The sequence below is a fragment of the Lipotes vexillifer genome, unplaced genomic scaffold (assembly GCF_000442215.2).
Source record: "Lipotes vexillifer unplaced genomic scaffold, Lipotes_vexillifer_v1.1 scaffold236, whole genome shotgun sequence".
Taxonomy (NCBI): domain Eukaryota; kingdom Metazoa; phylum Chordata; class Mammalia; order Artiodactyla; family Lipotidae; genus Lipotes; species Lipotes vexillifer.
In genome coordinates this window covers 1,842,644-1,854,219 of record NW_006773295.1, presented here as the reverse complement: position 1 = coordinate 1,854,219, position 11,576 = coordinate 1,842,644, and the positions used below count along the sequence as shown (strand labels likewise).

At 43.7% G+C, this 11,576-nt stretch overlaps 1 protein-coding gene across 1 annotated transcript in view; it reads left to right on the top strand.

Annotated features, from left to right (window-relative positions):
* Nucleotides 1-2,707, top strand: part of UNG (uracil DNA glycosylase) — an 11,364-nt gene extending 8,657 nt beyond the window's left edge. Inside the window, exon 7 of the mRNA XM_007448227.1 lies at nucleotides 2,567-2,707. Within this exon, the coding sequence (XP_007448289.1) occupies nucleotides 2,567-2,707 (141 nt within the window). The remainder of the gene's footprint in view (nucleotides 1-2,566) is intronic.
* Nucleotides 2,708-11,576: the final 8,869 nt, after the last annotated feature.

The window sequence follows — 11,576 nt, the reverse complement described above, 5'->3', positions numbered from 1 at the left end:
TGTCCCCTGCATCGGCAGGCGGACTCTCAACCACTGCGCCACCAGGGAAGCCCCATCCAGTGTCTTTATACACATGGATGCAAGCAGCAAGGGGGCATGTAGGTCAGATGGAAGAGCTGCTTTCTCTATAAAGGTTCTGTGTGAATGAACAGGATGTTTTCATCTGTTTTTCTTTTCGGGAAGGGAATAGTAGGAATAAAACCTGGCATGAACCAACTAACTGCTAAGATCTGATTATCTCGGTAATGAAGTGTGTGTGGGAGTGATTTCCAGTCTGTGTCTTAGGAAGGTTTGTGGTCAGAAGCGCCCTTACTCAGTATATCTGTAATCTTAATAATGGTTCAGTTTGAAAGTAAACAGTTGTTAAAGTAGCTTGACCATTAAAAACCAGACTTCCCTGGCGGTCCAGCGGTTGAGACTCCGCGCTTCCATTGCAGAGGGCCTGGGTTCGGTCCCTGGTTGGAGAACTGGGATCCTGTTGGATCCTTTGGTTGTATGGCGCAACCAAAAAAAAAAAAAAACTAGTAGATTGACCATTAAAAACCAAGTTGCACATCTGTAACCCGGGGTGTCTCCTGAGCACTAGACCTATATATTCAGGTGCTTCCTTACTAGGGACCTGGAAGCACATCAAATGCAACATTTTCCAATTCTCCTTTCCTCGTCCATCCCTCACTAAACTTGGGCCTCTGGATGCCCAAGGATAAAAAGGACCGCTGTCTACTCAGTTGCCCAACCAGAAATCGCATATCATTCTTAACCCCTCCCTTTCTTTCCCCCTCTCCTTCCCCCTCTCCACCCTTTGTATCTATCCCCACCTCCTGCAACCAGTCATACACAGACTTTCTTCTCTCAGCCCCCCCCACCACCACCTGCCCAACTTAGCCTCAGGTCAGCCCCATCTCATCTTGCCCAGAGCAGAGCGTTCAGACGCCTTCTCCTTGGAAGGCCTCGACCTAGGCTCATGAGCTGGAGTCTGGGCACGGCCCCGGCCTGCCTCTCACCCTCTGTGAACTCCAGGCCCCCTGAACCACCTGGACTTCTCCCCGCCCCCTACTCCCCTGCCTGCCTTTGAACGTCCTGCTTCCTGTGTCCAACATGTAGAGGTCTTTTCCTTCCCTGGAGGCTGGCTGACTGGTCCTTTATAATGCACACAGCTCTCGTGTTCAGGGGCCTGCCCCACATGCTGTACCCTGTGCTGAGCACCCGGCCTGCATTCTTCCCGGGATGCTTTGTGCGCAAGACCCATCTTTTGTTCTTCACGGGATCTTCCTGAGCTGGCGCTGCTGTTAACTTCCAGTCCACAGGTGAAAAGTGACCTGTGGCCTAGGGAGGGTCAGTGACTTCCCTGGGGCTGTGCCACTGTTGAGTGGCAGAGCCAGGACCTGAAGGAACCCAGGTTCCATGCCCTGACCCACACTGGGCTGCCCCGCTTCACTGATGGTCCCTCCTCAACCCAGCTCCTTGAAGGCAGGGGTATCTTGAAAGGCGATTATTTGTTGGGTGATTTTTTTTTTTTTTAATTTTTGTTTATTTTTGGCTGCGTTGGGTCTTCATTGCTGCGTGCGGGTTTTCTCTAGTTGTGGCTTGTGGGCTCTAGAGCGCAGGCTCAGTAGTTGTGGTGCTCAGGCTTAGCTGCTCCATGGCATGTGGGATCTTCCCGGACCAGGGCTTGAACCCGTGTCCCCTGCATTGGCAGGCAGATTCTTAACCACTGCACCACCAGGGAAGCCCTGTTGGATGATTTTTATTTAAATACAGGAAAGAATAAAGAAGAAAACAAAAATGGTCCAGAATCTTCCTGCTAAGTTAACTACAGTTGACATTTTAAAAAATTTTAAGTATTCTATTTTGGTGGTGAGATAATGCAAACAGCATAGAAAGGTACAATCTTTCACCTAAAGGAACTACTATAAATAGTGTCTTGGGTCTTATCCCCCCTACCAAAGAATTTTTTTTAATTTAATGCATTTATCACTTTTTCTTTTTTTTTTCCCCCACTTGACATATTTTAGAGGTCTCCCTGTGTCAGCATATGTAGCTTGATCTTGTTCTTCTAGTAGCTGTGTGGTGTTGCGTTGCCAGAACTTTAGAAAAATGTTTGTAATCTGTTGCATAACACTGGATTTATAGTAGGTTTTACCTGATAGGAGCCGTGAACCTCCTCATGCCTGCGTCTTTATGGAGATGTGTGCATCACGGCGTCCTTTACCAAATAACAGTCTCAGCAGTGGGAGACCTAGCAGTCCCACTCAGCAGTGGGACTGCTGGGTCATAGGACAAGGGCACCTACGAGTCCTATTGAGAGTGCCCAGTGGAGGGCAGAGACGGGTGCTCTGCATCCTTAGGGCCTAGCCCAGGTAGTGGCTCTACCAACCAATGGAGGATGAACGCACGGACCTGTGTGGACGCTGCAAGTAAACCAACGCCGTGAGGAAAGTGGGCGAATTTAGAGCAGTCACAGGGGAGCGGCAGAGCTGACAGAAGGCGCCACAGCCAGAGTGGTTATTTTTAAAAGTCCTGAGAGTGTCCCCACAACCTCACTCCCCGTCTCCTCCTCTTTCAGAAGCGGCATCACGTGCTGCAGACCGCGCATCCCTCGCCGTTTTCAGTGTACAGGGGGTTCTTCGGATGCAGGCATTTCTCTAAAACCAATGAGCTGCTGCAGAAGTCCGGCAAAGAGCCCATCAACTGGAAGGATCTGTGACCTTGACCCTTGGGGGTCAGGGGTCTTTGAGTGGTTTTCTAGAAGCTGTGATTGAAGTATCTGTCATTTACGAAGTCAAAGTCAAAAAACAATTTCCCTCCTAATTCTTCAGCACCCTGCACAAGGGCACACATTTTCTGTGGAGCAGCAGTGAGCCAGGCAGCCTGGGAGCAGCTTTACCCGGCCAGAAGCACAAAAATCACACTGGGACCTCTGGCCTGGAATATGCTGCCTGTGGGTCAGGGTTCTTGGAGGGGAGATGAGGTCAAATACTCTGGACTCTGTTCCCCTTTGTTATTACTTTCAAGCAGGCAGGAGATAAGCACCTTTTTGGTACAGCCAGCTGCTACTTGTATTTACCTGGCAGGTTAGACTTTAGGTTTTGTGGTGTTGGGTGTTTTTATTTGGAAAGGCCTCCTTTCTTTACCCAGCCTGGCATTCCAGTCTTGGTCAGGGTACACTGGCCCGTGATCTTTCATGGAGCCCTCAGGAAGCCTGAGGTCTTTGCAAGTTCGCAGAAATTAGGGATCGAGTTCCTAACTGTAGTACTGGCGAAAATTGCTAAGGACCATCCTTGGTGTGAACTTTCACTTCTGAAGGCTGGGGAAAGTGAACTGGGTCTAGTCTATGCAATTAGTTATGTAATTCTTTGGGTGTGTCTAGGAATAGGCTATGGAGGTTGAACAGAAAGGAGGAGAAAAGTTTTTGTTGGTTTTTTTTAAGAGGAAAGATGCAGCACACAAGCTGCATCTTGTGTGGGGTTTCGGCCAGCATACACTGCCAATGTTTTTTCCTGTGTGGGGGGTAGGGGTGCGGTTAGACTGAAATCACTCTGGGATTTTTTTTCAGCAACACTGGTGAATTTTGCTTTTTTAAAAAAGATACTTAACGCAGATGTGTATATATATATATATATATATATATTTTTTTTTTTTAATCCTTTTTTTAAGAGGCAGTCTTTATTAGGTGTGCACCTCCATCCTAGGTGCCGTTAGAGCGCTGTTTTGCTGTTGGGTTAAAGGGTTAACCCTGCGAGAGTTTGGTAATAAACGATTGTTGAAGCTTCGCTTGGTGCCTGGTCCTTCTGGGCCCTGTTCGGACGCCCTTCAGGCTGCTCTTGGCTTGGGGCGGCCCGCGGTTGCCATGACAACCAATGTGGGTCTAACACGTTTCTTAGGAGGGCAGGGATTTGGAATCTTGCCTGAGAAGATTGCTTCCCCTCTGGGCCTGAGTTTGCTCATGTCTGAAAAGAAGGGTTTATGATCCCACATTGTGCAAAATCAGCACGAAGATGCATTTGCAGTTTTCCCTCTGGTAACTTCGGAGTCCTCCACTAAGCGTTCCAACGGATTCCCTTTATCCAAAGAAGAAGAGAGAAGAATGTTTATCAGTGAGGTTTTAACACGGATCTCCTAGTGCAGTGCTGTGAGTAGGGAGGAAGCAGAAAGCTCTGAGGTACCACAAATAATTGAAAAGCAAACTAATTTTTTAAGAAATTATATTGAACCTTGGAAGTGTAGTGACACTTTAAACAGAACACAGAGCAGCATCTTAAATGGTCTATGAACACCCCCGCCCCCGAAAAAGAAATACAAATTCGATTACTGATTTTTTAGAAACAAGGTTAATTTTGATGAACTTTTAGCTGTGTAGTTGTAACTTTTTTTCACGTGTTTTCAGATTTGCTGTGATTATAGCACTGGGTCACTGGGTATGCAGAGATGTGTAAAAGGTGTTAAAAAGTTCATTTGAGTAAATGAAGATCTAATTGGCATCATTAAAAGATTCATGAGTCAAGCAGCATCTCATCTAGCAGAGACATACTCTGAGGGGTTGTACAAAGTGGAAGGCATTTGTAGAAAGGAGGGTGGGACAAGGAAATCATCGAAAAAAATGAAAGTTCATTGGAGGAAAGTCAGTTCAAGTGACAGTGGCTTCTCATTGGGGTCTTTGATTGACACTTTGGGGTAATTGACCAGAGTCAGTTACCAGAGGGCATAGGAGCTCCCTCTCCAGGCCCTCCCAACTCCAGTTTTAGTTGAGGTTTCCTTTTATTAATTTTCAGTTACCGCTTTTTGATCAAGATCTCCAAAAGCATCGCTGATCCAGAGACAGGCTTTCCAAATTCAGCCTTCGCTCCTTGGTGCCAGGAAAGACCTTTTCTGGATGTCATGTCCCACACTGGAGGGAAAGTGCACCGACCAGAAACTGCCTGAGGCCACATTTGAGTAACAAGAGACAGTAGTAGGGAGAATTTGCAGGCATTTCTTATCCCAAGTCTGTATTTTGTCAAGGTTGTAAGCGTTGGAAATCATCTCAGAGTGCTGAGCTAGCATCACCTCATTAAGCACATCATTTTCACTAAGGTCCAACAAACAGGAGGTAGAAAACAAGTATGCAGAGCAGAATTTAAAACAACAAAGCCATCTTTACACAGAACCATAAAGATGGTTCTAAACCAAAACCTTCACATACAAAGATGTAGCCAGGAGGTGTGCATAAGTGACAGTATCTATGGACCTGTTCGTTGTTACGGAGGCATTAGCATCATTCAACCAAGGCTCATATACTGTATTATTATATATTGAAAGGCTGTCTAAATACATGGGTATGTCAGTAAGCTTACAAATGGCCTGATTACATTGGCTGTCCCACAGAGTTTCTTATATAGATACTCGAGAGACCTCATTTTCCCATCCCAGGGTCGGGTTAGATTGGAGCAAAGAACAAGGTTAGGTGGGCTTAGTACCCACACTTTATAAAACGGGCCCTTGGAACAATTTAAACACCCAGTGGCATTTGGGATTCCACTGAAATTACTTCTAGGGTGGAGCCAGGCCAAGTGGCAGTTGAATGAAGTCCAGCTGCAGGGTCTCAGGGCTCCAGGAGCAAGAATATTTTTTTCCAGGATTATGGACCTGGCAGATCAGAATCGTTGGTAGTCTGTTTTTGCAGTTTTGTAGACGTCTCCCCACCAATGGTGATTCAAAATTTGAGTCATCTTAAGTGTACTACGGTGGATGAAGGAATGTAAACACAAGAAACAAAACAAGGGATTTGCCAGGGTTCCAGGAAGAACCAGGCAGCCGTCTTGGGTTTCCAAGAGCCCTGACCATATAGTTTACAGCCATTGTTTACCCACCTTAATTTCTCTGATTTAGGAGCAGACCGTTGCCATTTTACAAGGACATCAGGATGGCAGAAGTCTGGCAGTGAGGGATGATTTTTTGCAGAAGCAGAACGGATTGCATCCACATGTGTTACATCTTTATAGATTCTGTTGCTGTTGCCTTTGCATGACAGTCATCCAGGACATTTCCCTGGTACTCAGGTTCAGTCCTTTTAGTGTGAGTCTTAATTTTGATGACAGCAATTTCAGAAAGTAAGAGAATAGCAGTAAGAAGATCGTTTACTTGTTGTGCATTTTCTATTGGGGTCCCAGAGGATGTCATACATTTTAAGATAATAACTAGAATTACAAGTGATAATCATTGTACCAGGTCCTATCAGATTTCTAGGAATTTCACACAATTTCTGGAACACATACTTGTACAAACACAACATAAAAGAAGCTTAGTGGGGACTTCCCTGGTGGTCCAGCAGTTAAGACTCTGCACTCCCAATGCAGGGGGCCAGGGTTTGATCCCTGGTCAGGGAACTAGATCCCGCATGCCGCACCTAAGAGCCAGCGTGCCACAACTAAGAGCCTGCATGCCGCAACTAAAGATCCCGCATGCCACGACGAAGAGCCCACGCACGGCAATGAAGATCCCTAATGCCGCAATTAAGACCTGGCGCAGCCAAATAAATATTTTTTTTAAAAAAAGGTTTAGTACTATTTCTTGTTTGACAGTGCTTCTCATGTAATTTAACATATCAAATAAGCCTAATTAGTTTAACAAATACTTTGGTAAGTTCCAGGAGCCCTGTGGGAAAATCCCAAAGTTTCTTCCAGGTCAAAAAGACTTCATTTAGAATTTGATTTGGGGAAGCTTGTTAAAAATATGAAAAAAAAAAAAAGGTTTAAAAACACTGCCTAGATAGGATCACAGGTTACTGTGAAACATTACTTAGTTATCTGTTTAACCAAAGTGACAAAAATAATTTAACAGGAAAATATAGAAGGTTATACAGGTGTTAGCAAAACTTTAGCTCTTTTAATATTCAGAAGACTCAGTTTTCCTGAGTAACCAAGGACCTGATGACAAAGAGCACAAGAGATCACTGTGATGAAACACAAAACCTTTGCTTTCTAGGCAAATTACTTTGAAAGAAAAAGCTTTTACAATCTTATCAGGAGCAGATCAACAATCCCAGAAAACTTGTTCTTTCAGCAGATGAAAGAAAATTAAGCTTTAATACTGAAGCCTATTTCCAGAACCCTTCTGGTAGCAATCCAAATTTTAAACCACTTGACTACAGAAGGTAAATTTGTCCTTCATAAGCAGAAGTTCTAGTTTAGACAAAATTACTCTCACTCCCCTTAACAGAAATGCATCTTTATTCTTCAGTCCTTTTCTTACCCAAAACACATCCTTCTTTCCTTGCATACAGAGTTGTTTCCCTTATTATTTCTAGTAGTTTCAATAACATATGTTAGAATTTTTAGCCCTGAGAAATCTTTAATTTCTAGTGAAAACTAAGAAGCAAGTAATTATGAACTGTCTTTAATATTAGCATTCTGTGGCTTGGCAAATTTATAAATACTTTTAATAGTTTATAGAAACATGCTTTTTGGTGTGGCTTAAAACATGTTTACTGACAGATCCACTTGGTTTCTCTGCAGTGGGAATTCAAAAGCAGATAAACCTATGATCAATAATTAATATTCAATATTTTACTAGGGAATGATCCATATATTCAATAAGTTTCTATCATTTAACTTAACTTAGCAAAATTCTGAAGTTTCAGGTTGCCGGAAAGATTTGGGAAACTTATTTGAAAAGTTCACCTAAATAACCTTTTATCTTACATTTATTTAATTTATTGCCCTTAGCAGTTATGTCTAGATTACTTATGAAAATTTCATCATACCGAGTTATTTTTCTTGTTGACAGATTTGTAAGCCTAGGTAGAATAAAAGTATTATATTTAATGCTAAAAACTCTAAAGATATTTCTGTTTTATTTAAGCCAACAAACTTAAACTAGCTTTTATTTACTGAAGATTATCCCAGATCACATGAGGCATTTGGGTTAGTTTCTATTTTTTCTGAGAATTTAGAATGCCCAATCTTTTTTTTTTAAGATGTTGGGGGTAGGAGTTTATTTATTTATTTATTTATGTTTGCTGTGTTGGGTCTTCGTTTCTGTGCGAGGACTTTCTCTAGTTGTGGCAAGGGGGGCCACTCTTCATCGCGGTGCGCGGGCCTCTCACTATCGCGGCCTCTCTTGTTACGGAGCACAGGCTCCAGACGCGCAGGCTCAGTGAGTTGTGGCTCACGGGCCTAGTTGCTCCGCGGGATGTGGGATCATCCCAGACCACGGCTTGAACCCGTGTCCCCTGCATTAGCAGGCAGATTCTCAACCACTGCGCCACCAGAGAAGCCCAAGAATGCCCAGTCTTTGAAAGTGCTTGACCTTCAAACCAACTAAATATGTACACAAATATATAAACAGATGCAAACAGATTATACGTTTTCCTTTTGTGCAGGACAGTTCTATAATGTCCTGATCTATTACAATAGGGGAGGTTTGGGGATTGGCAAAAAGGATGGACAGACCCCTCCACTTATTGTTGGACTGTTTCTCTCTGGGTACACAGTTCATTTTAACTTAGGGGAGGAACCTAAAAAAATTACATCAGGCTCTGAATACCAGCTTCCAATTTTCTGATCCTAAAGTTATTGAATCCTTTCAAACATCTTGTCAAGTTTTAGCCAGGGCAAACATATACTACTGGCAGTGTGAACAACCCCATGAATTGTATTTGTAGTTTCCCCTTGGCTGTTAAAGGGAATAACACAGCAGTTTACCAGAAAATCCCTCAGCGTCCCGTCAACTTTGGTAGGGGCCCATATGGGGGCATTTAAGTTGATATTGAAGAATTTGCATAAAGTTTTAAGGACAAACCACTTTCCCACTGTCCCAGGTGATTACAATTGAGACATCAAGTTCTCTGCCAGCGTTTTTTCTTTTTAATATTTATTTATATATTTATTTCGTTAGTTGGGGTACTCGGGATCTTTGTTGCAGCATGCGGGATCTAGTTCCCTGACCAGGGAAGTGAACCTGGGCCCGCTGCATTGGGAGCTCGGAATCTTAATCACTGGACCACCGGGGAAGTCCCTGGGCCAGTGTTTTGATAATGAACTGCTAAGAGGGTGAAAAGGGAGAGGCCTAGGTGTTGTTTTAGATACCTTTTGCATCTTTAATTTTTTAAATTATCCTTTTGCAATGAATCTTCCAATGGAGCTATTTTGGAATCCTGAAGCATTTTGGTAGCTTCCACATACCATTTAAAATAGGTGTCCCATCTGTTTGTTCAACTTGGGATCCCTTTCTCTCTAGCATATTTCTTTCTTTTTTTTTTTTTTTTTTATCTAGCGTATTTCTTAAATGAACAATTTTGTCTGACTGGAACATTCCCCAGGATGGCCATTGTAATTCTATGTAGTCTTTATTAAGACTTTGCCATTTTTGTAGATATCTACAGCTTCTGGGACCGCAGTTCTTAGACAAAATAAGCAGGTGTGTTGGAAGATGGTGAGCTCACCTCTTTGGTTATATCTGTTTCTTTTAGCTAAGCCTTTGGGTTTCTTGGAGCCTCACTAATAATCTGGGGAGTGGGGAAAGGGTTTAACCTCCAGGCCCCAAAGAATGAGTACTGTGGGTTGATTCCAAACAAATGAGCTGCAGCTGCTACCAGTAGTTCCCAAGGTTTTTTTTTTTTTTTTTTTTTTTTTTTTTATCTAGCGTATTTCTTAAATGAACAATTTTGTCTGACTGGAACATTCCCCAGGATGGCCATTGTAATTCTATGTAGTCTTTATTAAGACTTTGCCATTTTTGTAGATATCTACAGCTTCTGGGACCGCAGTTCTTAGACAAAATAAGCAGGTGTGTTGGAAGATGGTGAGCTCACCTCTTTGGTTATATCTGTTTCTTTTAGCTAAGCCTTTGGGTTTCTTGGAGCCTCACTAATAATCTGGGGAGTGGGGAAAGGGTTTAACCTCCAGGCCCCAAAGAATGAGTACTGTGGGTTGATTCCAAACAAATGAGCTGCAGCTGCTACCAGTAGTTCCCAAGGTGGAATCTGGGGGAGGATTCCAAATAAATGGGGAATTGTAGACTAAACTGTTAGCAGTTCCCAAAGTGGAATCCAGAACAGAGTTTAAGAGCTGGGATTTTTCCATCTGAGAAATTGTGGTCTTAAAGGCTAGGGACTTAGCTTCAGGTGGAACTATCTGCCAGCTCAAGCTGACCTGCCCTGTAAAGGAAAGCCAATTGGGTTGGGAGCTTGAACGCAAAGAGGGTGGAGCCCAAACAGAGGGGAACTTACGAATGGCTCTCGCAAACGGCAAGAAAGACAGTGAACTCAAACCATTTCTCATTGTCCCCGAATGTCATCAGGAGTTTGCTTTGGACCCCCTCACTGCCACCAATCTGTTAAAAAACAAATTTAAACTGAGTAAATTTGAAAATCTAATTGGCTTTATTAAATGATTCACAAGTCGGGCAGCATCTCATCTAGCAAGCAGAGATACTTCGGTTGTACAAAATGGCAGGTTTTTATAGAAAGGAGGGTCGGACAAGGAAAGCAACAAGAGAAAAATGGAAGTTCATTGGAGGAAAGTAAAAGTTCAGGTAATAACAGCTTCTCATTGGCTGAGCTGTGGCCATTTCCCTTGGCTGGGCTTGTTACTGGGCAGGAAGAAAATCTTCCTCCTGCTGGAGTAGTAAAGTAGCTGTATTTGCGAGTGCTAGGTATGTCTCTTCTGGTTGGGATCTGTAATTGATGTCTTCCTGTTTGGGGTAATTGATGAGGAATGGGAGGGTGTCCTTCCAATTTCAGTTGCGGTTTCCTCTTACTAATTTTCACAAAAGCAGTCTTGGCTTTGTAGGGCAGGGATCAGCATACTTTTTCTATAAAGGGTCAGATAGTAAATATTTTAGGCTTTGCAGTCATCCCGTCTCTGGGAAATACTCAGCTCTTCATTTACACGTACAAAATGTAAATGAATGGTGTAGCTGTGTTCCAATAAAACTTTAAGGACGCTGCAGTTGGCACTTAATATGATTTGTGAGCATCACAATCTTTTGATTTTTTTAATAAAGCATTTAACAGATGTAAAAACCACTCTTAGCCTGGGAGCCATAGGAAAACAGGCAACACGGGCCGTAGATTTTGGCTCCCTGCTCTAGTACTTGCCCTCAGATGGCAGCAGTGATGGGGCCCATCTGTTGCGTCCTCCCACTGCCTGGCCAGTTCCGCGTGGCTTGCGGAGGGAGCCTGTGAGAGCCCAGCCAACAGATGATTCCCTTCTCAGGCGAGGAGAGTAGTATCTGTCTGCTGAGGGCTTTTGGAAACAGGAGACACTCAGTTATGCAAAATGTTGTTCCGGGAACCCCAAGTTATAAATTAATCGTGTGAAAGCTACTGTCTTGTTTGTGACTTAAGTCCAGCGGGGCAAGGACAGGGAGTGGGAATTTTTGTTTTTAAACTGTAGCATGTTGTGGGTACGCTTTCATTATTAGACAACACATTCTCTCCCTCTTAAAATGCCTCTTCGGCTTCAGTTTGGTCCCGGTATAAAAAGTCTTAAGAGTTTTAGGGCTTCCCTGGTGGCGCAGTGGTTGAGAGTCCGCCTGCCGATGCAGGGGACGCGGGTTTGTGCCCCGGTCCGGGAAGATCCCACATGCCGCGGAGC